The sequence below is a fragment of the Aulonocara stuartgranti genome, assembly GCF_965226115.1.
Source record: "Aulonocara stuartgranti genome assembly, chromosome: 10".
Classification (NCBI taxonomy): domain Eukaryota; kingdom Metazoa; phylum Chordata; class Actinopteri; order Cichliformes; family Cichlidae; genus Aulonocara; species Aulonocara stuartgranti.
The window spans coordinates 19,029,851-19,045,758 of record NC_138946.1 but is presented as its reverse complement, the minus strand read 5'-3'; the positions used below and the strand labels follow the sequence as shown (position 1 = coordinate 19,045,758).

Below are 15,908 nucleotides of genomic sequence, written 5' to 3'. Positions count from 1 at the left end.
GCTCCACGCAAGATCTCATCCCGTGGGGTCAAAATGATCATGAGAACGGTGAGCAAAGATCCCAGAACCACACGGGGGGACCTGGTGAATGACCTGCAGAGAGCTGGGACCAAAGTAACAAAGGTCACCATCAGTAACACACTACAACGGCAGGGAATCAAATCCCGCAGTGCCAGACGTGTTCCGCTGCTGAAGCCAGTGCATGTCCAGGCCCGTCTGAAGTTTGCCAGAGAGCACATGGATGATACAGCAGAGGATTGGGAGAATGTCATGTGGTCAGATGAAACCAAAGTAGAACTTTTTGGTATAAACTCAACTCGTCGTGTTTGGAGGACGAAGAATACTGAGTTGCATCCCAAGAACACCATACCTACTGTGAAGCATGGGGGTGGAAACATCATGCTATGGGGCTGTTTTTCTGCCAAGGGGACAGGACGACTGATCCGTGTTAAGGACAGAATGAATGGGGCCATGTATCGTGAGATTTTGAGCCAAAACCTCCTTCCATCAGTGAGAACTTTGAAGATGAAACGAGGCTGGGTCTTCCAACATGACAATGATCCAAAACACACCGCCCGGGCAACAAAGGAGTGGCTCCGTAAGAAGCATTTGAAAGTCCTGGAGTGGCCTAGCCAGTCTCCAGAAAATCTGTGGCGGGAGTTGAAAGTCCGTGTTGCTCGGCGACAGCCCCAAAACATCACTGCTCTCGAGAAGATCTGCATGGAGGAATGGGCCAAAATACCAGCTACTGTGTGTGCAAACCTGGTAAAGACCTATAGTAAACGTTTGACCTCTGTTATTGCCAACAAAGGTTATGTTACAAAGTATTGAGTTGTATTTTTGTTATTGACCAAATACTTATTTTCCACCCTGATTTACCAATAAATTCTTTACAAATCCTACCATGTGGATTCATGGATTTTTTTTTCACATTCTGTCTCTCACAGTTGAAGTGTACCTCTGGTGCAAATTACTGACCTCTGTCATCATTTTAGGTGGGGGAACTTGCACAATCGGTGGCTGACTAAATACTTTTTTGCCCCACTGTATATATATATAAAAGGAAATAAATATATTGTAATGTTTTGTGAATGGCAGCAGCCTTTCAGTGTCTTATATAACAAGGTGTCATATATAACAAGTTAGACCGACTGGGTCCATTCACACCTTCTTATTTGTACAAGAAATGGTCCAGTTAGTGGCAGACATGCTTTAGTGATTGACAAAGCAGAACTAAATATGTAAATGTGCCTGTGTCAATCATATTGTTGAGCGCTGGCTTTTCCCTGAACCAAACATGTCCTGAATATGTCTGATAAATAAATTGCAGAAAGCAACTACACTGCAGGCATCTAATTAAAAAACCGAAAACAAAAAAAGACAACCATGCTGTTTAAACTAAAAAGTTTAACTTGGAACACTTTTTATGTTATCTTTACAAAACATAACATTTTCAAAACATTGAAATCTGTCAGCTTTTTATGAAACAGTTCTTTATGGACCGACACGTACTTGTCAAGGAAGACAGATTATTATAAGGGATCCATGTTTTTTCCCCTTTGAGACCAGCACTCTTCAAAGTTTTCTATTTACTATTCATGAATTTGTTTGGTTAGAGGTGACTTTTTCAGGTGTTGGTAAATCGCTTTGCTCAGATCCAGTGTGCGAGATTAACAAAGCTCGTTTTAGGAGAGACCTCGTTCTGAGCATTTCCGAACAAAAGTGATGACACAGATTCAATCTCATCATCAAAGTAATTAAAATGAAAGATAAACATGATATCTGCTTAAAACTGTGTAGAAAACCAGCATTGATTTAGTCTTATCTGAGAGCATGTCTGCACCATAGAAAATCCTAAAGCCAGATAGCAGTCTGAGCTGTCTGGACTTAAACACGGGTGGAAAGGGTGTAGCGGCAGAAACTCAGGGAGCTTTTCAGTAAATTCAGCGTAGGCCAAACATCCTTTGGGATTGAAATTCTTGACGAGTCCAACTGCGGGTCTGACAACAAATTTCTAATCTGACATTTATATTTTGTCTCAAGGTTCTGCTTTATAAACGGCGGCTCCGAGGCACATTTTAGAAACAACTACATCAAACAATATATTGTTATACAGTTATTAAAGCATTGAAATAAAGACAGCGGTTGCCCATGTTCAGCAGCAAATTATAGCATCTGACCTTAATGAGAGAGCATATCCTCTTGAGATTTTCTCTACTTTAAGCCACAGAGGATATCACTGACTACCTGTTTCTGTGGTAAATTAAAAGAACATAATGTCCTGGCTACCAGTGCCTTACAGGGAGCTCTTCTCTCAGTAGTTGGCCACTGGGAGTAGCAATAATCACCCGTAGAGACACAATAAGCCTGCAAGGAAAAAATACTCAGCCTGCTAATTAGTTTGTAATCTGTTATATGCTATATGCTTGTTCTTTGGAAGGGGAACAAAAGAAATACTAAGTGTAGTGGGTAAAATTACAAAAGAGTAAAAAGAAAAAACCCAACAACAACATTAATTGAAAGAATGTGATTTTACTTTAAATGTTTATGTTAAATATTATAATAATTAAAGAAGTTAGCATGCTCTGCACTTTACCAGGTGATTTATAAGGTGTCTCAGCAGAAGCAGAAGCATCTATTGATAAAGTAATTTTAAAAAACACACATAAAGAAAAAACATCCCATTTAGTTACAAGAAGAAATATGTGCCAGAGACATGACAGACATAACTAATTTAGTCTGCGACAGCCGAAATAAAAGTATTAAAATGCCGAGTTAATAAGACAAAAAATTATCTTTGCATTGGCAAAAAAACATTTTATGTGCTTTATTAATCCTTTGTATTAGGAGGGAAATTAATGTTGGGGAGTTTCTGTCTCGCGCATCCCAAATCCTTCTCATAAAGCCTATTCTGCTACATTTAATTGGGTATTCAGAATGTGTAACACCTGCCTGCTTGTTATTCTTATTAGGTTTCAGTGATCTGTTGGGTTATACAAAGATTTTGACAGCGTCTTCCTAGAAATTTGCATTGTTTTCTGGCAGTTAAAAAGTCAATGTGTGATTTTCAATCCAATTCAGCAGTCATTTAAATTAGAAAAAAGGCAATTTGCATTTTGATATCTGACTTTAATCTGCCTTCTGAATCAACAGAGAAACCTTTGTAAGAGTTCTTCAGCTGTGATGATCTGTGACAGTCTGTCCAACTGGGTTATATACTTTATTTGATACACAACTGCATCTGTTCCTCCTCTCCCTGAAAAACTTTATTTCATCATTTCATGTCCAAATCTCTTTTATCAGTTTTCTCTCTCCTCTCCCCTCCTTCCTTCTCTCTCCCACTCTCGCTGTCTCGTTCAATTACAAAGCGGACGGTTCATCAAGTAGAACAGAGCGGGAGCAGGGTGGAAATGAGGTATGTAGTCCAGTCAGTGAGATTTAGAACAGCCCTCTAATAACAAGGGAGGTTAATGTATTGGTCTCAGGCCAGAGGACACATGCTGAATCTGCTCTATTAGAAACAACTTGTTCGGAACAAGAATACACTGTAGAGACATCCAAAGCGGCAGTTTTATGGCAATAGTTTTATGAAAAAGAAAATACCAATTTTAAATCCATTGTGAAATACAAATGAGTACTTTCTGCCACATTTCTGCTCTGTTTGTTTATCACAAAGCACAATCACGAGCCATTGTGAAATGTGATAGCCAATATTTTTTGTATCTGACAACACAGCGAGACGGCTTTCCAAAGAGATCACTGTGGGGCTAACTGGGGAGTATTAAAATATCAGTAAATCAGCAGATACCAATTACAGAAAGTGATGCTATTAGAGCACAGCTAATAGGTACGGACTACAAAGAAAGTAACAAAATAGTTTCATTTATAAAAAAGTAACATTTTGTTTTACTTTAATTTACAGAGAACAGCCTAAATTTTAGATTTTATAAAATAAGTTGATCATGTTTTAAAATAACAGAATCTTTGAACAAAAGCGAATGAATCATCAGCCTGTTTTTGGTGACTACAAAAGCAAACGTGCTTTTTTTTTATTCACCAACTCTGATTGGCATTTTTAGAATTGCTTGCATGATGGCATGTTTTCTAGCCACAGTACCCATAGATGTGATGCACGTGTAAACGCAGGTATGACGTTACACACCTTTGACCTCCTTTTCATTCCTGAACCAGCGCAGGTCAGCGGCGGGCTTGCTGCCCTGGGTGATGCAGGTCAGAGTGATGTGGTCTCCCTCCATGGCGGGCTTTGTCAGGCCATCGATCTCTGGCTTCTCTGGCACACCTGAAGGATGGAAAACGGAGATCACAGCGATGGCAGAACTAATTCATGCGCAGCAGGGTGTCATTATACAACAATAATATTAGTATGCCTTATTGGAAATCACCCGCCCCCCTAGCTTTCCCACCTGCAGGGAGATTAGAGAGCAGACTACAGAGATTCACCAAGCAGCGACATGCTCGACGGTACATCACAGAAGATTCGTGCTGGCACATGGGTGGGTGGATTTTTTTTTTCTAACCACTGGGTCATTCCCTGCTTCACTGCTAGGTCAAACCAAATTATAAGAGACATAATTTTTCACCATTAGTTTTGTTTCTTTGGTTTTTCCAGGTCATAAAACACTGACTCTGCTGCAAAACAAATACAATGAGGCAGAGAGGAATTTTGTTTTTGATGCTCACAGAATTAGAAAATACATAAAAACACATCAATGTGCAATCAAAGAACAATTCCACAGTTTTTCCTGTGGTTTTTATTCACTACTACACTTCCCTTGAAAACATAAAACCCCAAATATCATCACATCAATCAAAGGAAAAACTGTAGGCTGACAAATAGTATGCTTTGTATGTCTGTGTGTGACAAGGCTGTGACCGCAGACAAGGCCATTACTATTTACAGAAAATGTTAATCACTGGCCTTTCCCATAATGAGTGTTTTAAATGTGTGGTGTCTGCCCTTCCACTGTCAATGAGCAATAAGTCTGCCTCTGGCTGAGTGACTGAAAGTTCTGTCAGTCAATGCCATTGACTGACTCTTGCCTTGTCCGTCTCACCGCCTCCTGTAAGGTTTATTGCCACAGTTTAAAGGTCCTCCTGTTTTATGTTTCCCATTTGTTTGAAGGCGCAAACTGCATACGTAATCCCAACAACAGCCGCTGCTCGGCAGAGGCACAATTTAGCGATAAGGATGTGTTAATATTATACATGTGATTTTTAATGCGCCTGTTTTTTTTTTTTTAATGCAAATTGCTTAGTTTTGAAGTATCTAAAGTAAGAGTGCCACAACAGCTAAGAACGGTGGTGTGCGAATAAGTGTGTGTGGGTTGACTCAGAAAAGTATTTGATGGATTTTCCTCCAGACTGAATAAAAGCAGATCAAGTGCATTGTTCATCGTGTACAGTCACGTTCCCCTTGGGTGGCTATAGGCTGTACAGCTTTACACCCTCTCTCTATAAAGCTGAGTTTTGAACACGCAGAAAAGAGCTCAATTTCTGATACATGGAAAATAGGGAAATTGGATTTCACTGTTTCCACAAATTTCTGTGGTGGTGTGTGATTACAGTGCTTACTATGCTGATCAACACATAAATATATATGCATTTCCTTTAAGCGTTTGAGAATTAAGGTCGATCATAAGGTATTTAGAGCTAAAGGTAATATCCTTTACTGATAACATTTGCATACACTTTCAATTACTGATCGACTACTAAGCACATCAAGTCATGCATCAGCATTAGCCGTATTAGCGGCAATGCTAGCAGCTAACGATGCATCCCATAGTTAAGCTCCAGAAATAGTCTGTTGGTAAACCTGCTACTTTGATGACTCAGACTTAAGAAAGATTACCAGGCATTAATGTGCCAGTATTGATGGCCCTTGGTGGATGAATTCCTGATTATTCTGAGCTCTTACTTTTACTTTACCTTCAGGAGTTTCACATTTTTTAGAGAAATGTCTCAACTACTATAGGATGGATTGCTATGAAATTTATTACAGACATTTATTTTACCTGTAGGCTGAACTCTATCTCAAAATATCTGTAACATCTAGAGTGCCATCAGGTAAAAGGTTGAACACTACTATCCTTGATGACATTCTCATCAGCTTTACGCACTGGCAACAGATGAGCACATATTTTTGTTCCAGCACCAAATCATTTGAATGCGAAGCTTGCATATTTGTAGTATTACAGTTTTTTTTTTCCAAAATCGTTTTCAGTGTTTTCTTTTATTCGTCCCCAGTGCTTATGGTCCCAAAGCAGTGGCAGATAAACCAGGCCATCCCCAGACTATTTGGTGTGTTTATTAAATCACCCTCTCTGTTTTCTAGCTTGCACCATTAACTATTGTTCAAAACTGCAAAATGATTTTCTCCATATTCTTATTGAGCAGTAGCCTTTAATGTCTAATTCTCAGAATGCTTGTTAACACAGAGAGCCAGCTAATGATCCTGGAGTGCACAAGCACATCTATTAAGATTAGCAAAAACTAATTGGCAAGATAATAAGCCCAGTGGCAAGAAATGAGACAATGTTTGTGTGAGGCCATGATCACAACACAAACACTGCTAAGGGGAGGGAGGTACTAACAGTGTACACTATTTTTTATCTGCATTTGCAGGCATAAGCAACAGGCTATTTCTAACAACATAGCATCACAGCAAACCAATAAGCTGATAGCCTCAAAAAAGAAAAGCAAGGCTCCAGTAAGGCTGCAAAATCTAGCTATGCTGTATTACTAGTAATTCCGAATCTTCTAAAATCAACAAATTCACAAAATAATGACATAGATATTGCTATACTCGACAATTTCACTATTTTCTTTTTGTGAATTATAATAATTATATATGTTTATATAAAGATTTCAAATGGGGAGTCAGATTTGCAAATTATTTCCAAACGATTATTACTGGATTTGAAAAGCTCCTGAGACTCCGTGAAAAAGAAAGTCAAGTTGGAGCATTTTGTATCTTCAGCAACCTCACGAGCGGAAATGGATATACAGCCACTCAAGACATCTGAGTAAGGTATGCAATTTCTTTTTTGCTTTCTTTCGTCTTTTTCTCACTAATCGACAATTTCTGCTTGAGGTAAAAGGAAACCTAAAGGGTATGTGTTGCATTTGGAAGCTGTTTTTTTTTTTTTTTAAAACACCGTTCAGAGTTTAAAAAAAGTATATATATTATTTTTTAGCCATGGCAAATGAGAGAGAGAGGAAAAACATGTACTTAGATCACTTTACTACAGATTTTACACACATTATAGCTGCTATAACGTCCATCTATGAAATTTTCCTTTGAGGTGGAGTTTTTGCTTTTGCTTTGGATCTTGTACTCACCCAGAACAGTCAGGTAAGCTTTGGCCGTTCTGACAGGCATGGTGAAGAGAGAACAGGTGTACATGCCTTCATCAGACAGCGTGACATCACTGATGCTGATGGTCAACTCTGATGATGTTGCACGCACAAGCTCGATTCTGTTGTCCCTTAGAGCTGGAAACACAGATAACCAGAGGCAGATAGTTAGAAAAATGTTCAAATAACTGTAAACTAGCAGCTGTGGGAGAAACTTGTGGACTTCTACAGTGCGGTGACAGGTACAGGGTTTAAGGCTGTAATATTTGAACGGTGGTTCTTATAATGCATCAGTGTTGATGTCCATATAGGGAATAAACTGCATCCACAGATAGAGAGAAAGAGAGTTTAAAAAGCACGCAGAGAGAGAGATTAACCAATCTAGAATCATCTCATGTGGAAAAAAAACAAACAAGAAAAAATATTTGCCTGTTATTTGGTTCTAAACATTTTCTTTGTTCTGAAAAAAACGACAGCAGAAGCCCTAAAGTTTCGACATCTGCTCTCGGTATTAATTAATGCATATCCTAGATGAACTTCTCTGTAAAATCATCTATCAGTACCAATGAAATTGATTTTCTTCCATTAGTTTTAAAAATGAATGCATCAGCAAACCACCACATTAAACTATACCACACAGCCTTCACTGCTGTAAACCACTGCAGACATTTACTTATATGAAAATGTAATCTTCCAAAAGACATAACTGAATGCAGTGGGGATCAATATTGCAATAAAAGGCAGAGAGTGAGGCTTAATGAGAATTTGGCAAGATGTGCAAGTAGAAATAGATTTGCTGTGATTGAATGGCGAGTTTAAAGATACAAGAGGGCTCTTCAAACTAGACTTCACGTCTATGATAGGACGGGAGTGTGCGCTAAAATAAAAAAAATTTAATAAAATTCGTCGACACCTTGGAAATAGCAGTCGAAAAACTACACACTAATTTGCAATTAGAAAAAAAGGCTGTGTGAACTATAAAGTGTGCAGAAATTTCTTTCCTGCTGTTTCTGTGGCCTTGGCTGTCGGGAAGATTTAGTCAAGCCTTCCTTTTGCTAGTATAATGCCTTTCTACAAACCTTATTTAATATGAGCAGCCAAGGCTACTTTGCTTTTAATCTCCATGAAAGTGACTCAGAACTCCCCTTGTTCAAGTACAGTGTGTGCGCATGTGTGACTTAGTATGGTTGGATTAAAGGAAAGAACAGAAAGATAGCATGACTATTTCTGTACAGATGTTTACATTTTCTTTCATGTCAGCTTTTGAAAGCGTATTTGTATCTTATGATCATTTTAAAAAACACTCTGGGTTTTGTTGCCTCTCTAGACAGGGTTGAAAAGTAAAAGCTATTACACAGTCTGTTTGAGGAGTACTTTAGTCTGGCTGGCAGAATTATGAGAAATGATACCCAAGGTATCTAATACATCAATTATAACATCATAAAGCGTTAAGCTTTTCAGCCTTTCTTCAAACTCCAATCCAAACTTTAATTAATTTTTATATACTACGCAATACTAGGTGAAACATCTTTTAAATGTAAGGCAAAAATATACATTGTATCTTGTTATATTCCTGCAGCTAGACCATCAGATGTACCGTAATTTTACTAGAGATGGATGCAATTTCCCTGCGATAGACTGGTGACCTATGATAGCTGGGATAGGCTCAAGCCCTCCCCTGCTATCCTGAAACATATAAGTGGTTAAGAAAATGGATGGATGTAATTTCCCAGTCACTTGAATTTATTAATGGAGTAATACATAATTAGATATTTTTAATAGGCACCTTAATAAGGCTAAGATATAGATCAGGCCTCATTTCAAATTCTTTGAAAGAAGCCGGCGCTCTCTTTGTATTTAACTGGTTCAGCTGGCGTCTTATTGCACAGCTGGATAGTTGCACTCTTTACAGTTCATCAATATGTTACTCTTTTTGCTGATGGGCATCCAAGCATGAAAACATGAGATGTAAGAAATAATTGTACTGCCTCACACTACTGGCCCAGTAGACAACGGTACTGGGGTTATTGTAAATCTGAATTGAAAAGATTTCATGTAGAACCAAAATGAACCTGGACCAAACAATTCTTCTGGGAATTTTCAGAATACGTGTAACAAAGAACAGAGGAACTGGGCCAGATAATTGCTCATAACTTTGGAAAGTCTAATGGTAATAATCTATGTGTTGCAAAACATTTTTTTTCAAACCGTACACTATTATAATTTTGGGGATTTACGTGTAGTTTTTCCCGTGACAGTACTCGTGAAAAATTTGCTCATCTTCTATTCTCATTAAAACTTTGTGAAGCAGAAGGCATTCAGTGTTGCACAGGTAATAATCTATACGTAGTGGAAACTGTACCTTCGTAAATGTCAGACAGTGGCACATTTCTAGCCTTTCTAGGTGCATTATTATGTCAGTGAGCAATGCTGTGTCATTTGGTCTGCAAAGACATGAAGGCTTTGCTTTGTGGGTTCCAGGCTAAACATCTACCGTCGATGGCGAAAGTGTTGTAATCGGTTTGGCTAAACGACAGCTGCTCTGTCTCATTTATTATTGCATTTGTTCTGTCCTTTCCCGTTCTTCACAACACCGGTTATCGCTACACGTTGTGTACAGAGCCTGAGCAGACATGACAAGTTGATATGAGCACATGACATATCTGTAGGCTCCAGTGTAGTGACAGTACACTGCTGTTTCTGTGAGTGTCTGTATGAGTTCACATGCCCGTTAATGCAAGACCACAGAATTAGTTTCAGTCTAATACGCTGCCAGTTCAGCTGATGGTTAAAGCTCTCCTGAACAGATAGGATTCCTGTCGCGTGTCATCAAACTACACAAACAAATGCATAGACTTTGTCCCAACAAATAAAATAAGGTAAATATGGATTAAATCCCGACAAAAACTGCTCTTTGTCTCTGTTTATCTATCTTTCTGTCAGTCTCTCAGTTTCTCTCTTTCCACCCACCCTAAGACCTCATTCTGTCTACTCAGGCAGCTCCACTAACCTGTGAATGTGTAAAAGTTAAACAACGCTTCAGTTCAACTGTTGCCTTATTTACTTTGGGCAAGGAAGTACGAGCAGGCAAATGTCAGGAAATACATTTACTGTAGCTGGCTCGCTTGCTGTCGCGATACAACTCTACCTTCATCCTGTCCTCTCTTCGAAATCCCACTCTAAGATTTGATTTGAGAGAGAATGAGGGGCATGAGGAGTTCATTGGAAAGCATCTAGACTTTTCTGATTTGCTGGTTTACTTAAGCAAAGTAATGAGAATGATTTGACTTGCTGTGATGACATTACATTTATAATAAATGTGATTAATTGTAAAGTGACTCAGCTGTAACAAAACGTGATTGAATCAGTGGGAAAATCCTGTCAATCACCTCCTGATAAAGGAATGGAGAAAAACGATTAAATACTCCTCGAATACTGAATTTATATGATTCTTATTATTCAATACATAATCTGGATTTTGTAATCCAGTCATGTGTTCCTCCAGTAGTTTCCTCCAGTAGTTACAGGCAAAGATCAGGATAGATTCGATGCCAAAAAGCAGGATCATCCTGAGCCCCCTGGAAGGAGGGGATTCAGGCTGGGTTTTGAAACATGAAAGCTGTTATATATAGCCATGAAATCACAACATAGCTGTTAAGGATACTGCTAACAGTAAAAATACCCTTAGATTTCAGTCCCACTTCCATAATCAGACCAATTGATCAGCAAGTTACAAATAAAGTCTGTCTTATCTAGAAATGTAGTAAGGTGTATATGTTTTTGGACAATGATTCCATTAATTTTTGTAATTTTAGCATTGTACACCAATACAATGGACTGTAAATCAAATAATCAACGTGTGACATAAAGATTTTCATATTTAATCAAGGGGAGTTTAACAAAAGTTTAAAGAATAAAATAATTAAAGTTTAAATTAATTTAAAGTAATTAAAGTTTACAAAAAGGTTGTAAACAAAACTAAATTCACTGTTTAAGAATTAAAGCCACTTTTATACCAGTGCCCAAAAACAATTAATCAAAAGAGACATCTAACTGGCAAGTCATTGTCATGGTCAGGCCTGTTCTTAGGTTATTTTTTTTTACTTGTACTCTCAATATGAGGTCCAAACACATGTTTATGTAAATGAGAGAGGCTGTCATTAGGCTGAAAATCCAAAACAAAGAGATCAATAATCAGGTACATTTTAAGAAGAAGAAGAAGAAGAAGAAGGATTGTGCAGGCTGATCAGCAACACTAAACATCCTGAAAGACAGCAGAAGACAGCTACAATGAATCATTGCACAGTTTCCAAAACCCACTCATATGATCTAACTAAGTTAAGAACGATCTCAGGCTGAGGTAGCCACATCATTGTCTACAATCCAGTGATGCTTTCACGCGGAGGATTTACAGCAAAAGAAAAATCACTGGTAACGCACATGAACAGAATGGCCAGATTTGAATTTTCCTAAACAAAACAGTTCTAAAAAGATTAGGACAGAAGAAACGAAAATTAACTTGTAGCGGGATGATGGCATATCATCTCATCTGTCAAACACGGTGAAGGCAATGTTATGGCATGAACATGTATGGCTGTAAGTGGAAGTGTTACAGTGTCACTAGTGTTTTGACTGCTGACAGATGAAACAGGATGCATTTGGAGGTTTACAGAGGGCTATACTCTCTGCTCAGATTCAGCCAAATACTCCAAAACTTCACTATCCATTATACACTTTACCATGCACAGCCATAATAACCTAAACCTTTGAGAAACCAAAAAGTTTCTCAAAGAATAGAAATGGAATATTCCTCAAAGACCAAGTCATCTGATCTCAGCCCAACAGAGCATGCTTTTCAGTTATTGAAGAAAAAAAAAATACACGCAGGCAGCATTAAAGGCCTGTAAGTGAATTTGAGGAAACAACATTTGTTGACGTCCATGGGTTCTGGACTTCAAGTTTTCACTGGTTGCAAAGTGTTAAACACAAACCATTTAAAATAATTTAAAATGATGTTAGTTTGTCCAATGACCTCCTGAAAAGGCTGTTTATAACAACGACTTTAATTCATAAAGAGTTAATACTTTTAGTACTATCTGAATTAAGACTAAAATGTTGTGCTATTGTCCAAATGCTTACCTAAATACCTAACTGGGAAGGATTAGAGTTACAGGGGTCGCAGAAGGCAAATGACAATCAAAGGACAAAGGCAGTGAAACTGGCTTCTGGAGAAATGTTTTCACTGTTTCTATCAGTGTAGTTTGAGGCACCCTTCCCTTCAGCTAACCTGCACATTTGGGAATTGAGACATGCTCTGTGGATACAAAAGCATCTTGGCCCACACCTTTGTCAGGTTGCAATATGTCATTTACCCAGGAGAGACGGTCCTCCTGGATCTGGCACATATCTCTGAGCAGGAGATGTGTATGAAACTGCAAACCCATTGGGACATCAGCACCATCCACCCAGCTGATCAGGGCAGGGGAGAAGCTACTTAGCTCTAGGAAGACCAAGAGCAAGATCTCTCAGAGGGCAGAGCTGGGAGAAGAGCGCTGACTGGGTTAGGGTAAGCAGGAGAGGCCAGAAGCTCATGTGACCACATCATTACAACATCAACTTCTGGCTCGCCAGATGGAGACGGATACAATTAAGGGATGAAACACCCAATGAATGTAGCTTATATTTTTTAACATTTGGATTTTCTTTAGGGTTCAAATTTTATATACTAATTATACATGATTTATACAACATAAAAGCAGTGCACAGGACATACATTTTTCCACAGCATGTAGAACAAACAGTCGACCACTAGTCTTTCACATGAAAGCTTGTATATTGACAGAGAGAGTGGAGAAGAGGAATGCATCCTTTGCTATTTGTCTGCGAAGGTGCTGCAGCTGCATGCCATCCATTATAGACCATTATTGCCGACAGCCCTGAATGTGTTCGTGGAGGACGGTGTTGTTGTCAACATCAAAGAGTGGCAGATTTGTATTCCACAATAACTACTGACGGAATACAACCACATTTTTTTTTTGATCACTGAGCCCAAGTTTGTGATTCTCTCTACATCCAATTACAACCGCTGATGGCCTCAGGCTGAGAACAGCATCCATGCTGAGGTTCCCATGAATGCAGCCGTGACATCAGATAACAGTAAACGGCCGTAACACCAAAGCTCCAAGACTCTGAGAAGAAAAGCGCAGAGTGCAGAAATGGAAAGCTAAGACAAAGCAAAGCTTGCACAGACAGAAGGTGCAAGATGCTTCATTCATTTTTATTATGGGTGGGAAACTGTGTATGGAGGCACACATGCTCTGTTTGTTCTGTGCAATTTTAATTTTTGATCCTTAATAAAAGATTCAATTAAAATAGTGCATCTTCAGTAGTTCACACAGACATCTACCACCTTTGGTCAACATTTTAATATAAACAGGTGGAGCAGCGGTGTTTACGCCTCTTCCTCTTAGGCTCTAATCTGTTAACATGTGTTGGGAAGCCTTTATTGCACTTATTGACATTATCTTTACATTTCACCATTAAAGCTCAAAACATAAGGTATGATCTGCCTGTCATGGACATTTTTCACCTCCTGGTTTTGCTATGAAACTGACTTTAATAATTAGTTAAGAACACAGATAATAGCAATGGCACTATACATGTTAAGTATCCAAATCTGACTATGGCACAGTCCGACCAGTGTCTTACCCAAACCTGCATTATAGTCAGCATTCACCTTTAAAAATGTGATACCACAGTGAAACTAAAAGGTATCTATTTAATCACTTTTCCTTTGTTCCCACAGAGAACAGAAGGCTTGAGTATTCAAAGCTCTGTCCAGCTCCACCAGGGTAACCCTACAGTAAGTTTGTTACCACACACAGCTGATGGCTTTGTGCTCCATCAATATGTTAGGTGAGCCTCACTAAAATTGCAAATATCACAGTAGATGACCACAGCATGCCAGCAAATTGTTTATATATGGTGACATGCACAGTGTGTGTGCAACTGGAGTCCAGCACATATCAAATTAGACTGCATACATACTGTAGCAGTTTTCCTGTGTTGCTTTGCGGAACCATTAAAAATGGCAGGAAAGGAAACGTGTATGTGAATGGATGGTAATTACATTTTTTTTTGTTTTACACTAGACACGTGTTTATTGTATGGACATACAGAGTCCATATAATAGCCAGGACTTTCAAACTACTCACTTTTAACCTGTCATGTTTGCACATTTTACTGCTTCCTTATATTTTTTCTTCGCCTCTCTTCTGCCCTTTTCTTTCCCTCTTTCCACTGACCCCCTCCTTCCTTCTACCTCCCTGTCCCTTCATCTATCCAGGGACAGTATGTATTAGTATGGAACCTTGGCAGGTGTTTGTTCATTCAAGTGACACAGTTTTATAATGAGAAAAGTGCAAATTTCAGAATATACATTCAGCCGCCTGTGTCTGGATGTGACTGTTCTCTTTTCCTTGTCAACAACCCATCTGGGGACTTGAATTTGTCTGTGCGAATGTGTGTGTGTGAGGGACTGATAGGGAAAAGCAAACAGAATGCAATGCCTATTGAATTGCTTAATGTATATTCTCTATCTCAGGCATTCCTCAGCCTCCATTACCCGTTATAGCTTTCGGTGGAATACTGGCTTTTTAAAATGTAAAATGTGCCATACTCTATAGAGTAATTGGCTTGTGGAGATTTTTCCTGTGACAGAAATGATTTTCTTTCATCAGTCTCTACCTGCCATGTCGAGTTCAGTGGGACACCCTCGCCAGCCCTACTTCATTAAGTCCTTGTGAGAAGCGGGTCAGCGAGGAGACAGCTCTTGCCCATAAACTCTACTGTATTTTGCAGAGGAATACATTTTCCCCAGCAGCTCGAGAGCGGGGTGTCTATAAGGTGCTACATATTTTTACAGCTATCCTTCAAAATGACTTTGCAAAGCATTTAAAAGAAAGTGGAAAAGGTCTGCAGTGTTGTATCCTTGTTTTTATAGTGTTAAAGGTTCCCTGCAAACAACTCTTAATTTTAGGCTGCAGTTTAAAAAATGGATTTCTTTTTCTAAAAAAGAAACGAGAGAGAGAGAAATTATTTCCTATTCCCAATTCTGCACTCCAGAACTTTCTCCTTAAAGACAGAAAGAATAAGCCTGACACTATAAGTGTGAGGTAATTATTCCCATTTGCCTCCAGTATCCTTCTCTACACCCTGTGAATGATAAGTGGCTCTACTAATAAAGACAGTAATAACTGGATCTGTTGCCTCATTTGACAGTGCACTGTCTTTCTCACCTCAGCCTGTTTTACATCAGAACGAGCAGAAATGACATTTGTCTGACACCAGTTTCTCCAATCCACAGTGACAACTATACAGAACTTTTAATTACAATACCTGCATGCACGTCTAAGTGCACAGCAAACAAAAGCAGGGTTTTTCCCCCCTTTTTTTTCAAATCAAACGCTGAATGTTACATTCAAACACAGACATGCGCAAAGTGAAATGACAAAGAGAGAAGACGCAGAATGCTC

The 15,908-nt window shown here is 38.8% G+C and overlaps 1 protein-coding gene across 4 annotated transcripts in view; it reads right to left on the bottom strand.

Annotated features, from left to right (window-relative positions):
* cadm2a (cell adhesion molecule 2a) overlaps window positions 1-15,908 on the bottom strand; it is a 224,480-nt gene that overhangs the window by 34,679 nt on the left and 173,893 nt on the right. For all 4 annotated transcript variants that reach the window (XM_082549652.1, XM_082549655.1, XM_082549653.1 and 1 more), the window contains 2 exons: window positions 7,360-7,512; window positions 4,163-4,300 (listed from right to left, as the gene is read on the bottom strand). In XM_082549652.1, coding sequence (XP_082405778.1) covers window positions 4,163-4,300; window positions 7,360-7,512 — 291 coding nt within the window. The remainder of the gene's footprint in view (window positions 1-4,162; window positions 4,301-7,359; window positions 7,513-15,908) is intronic.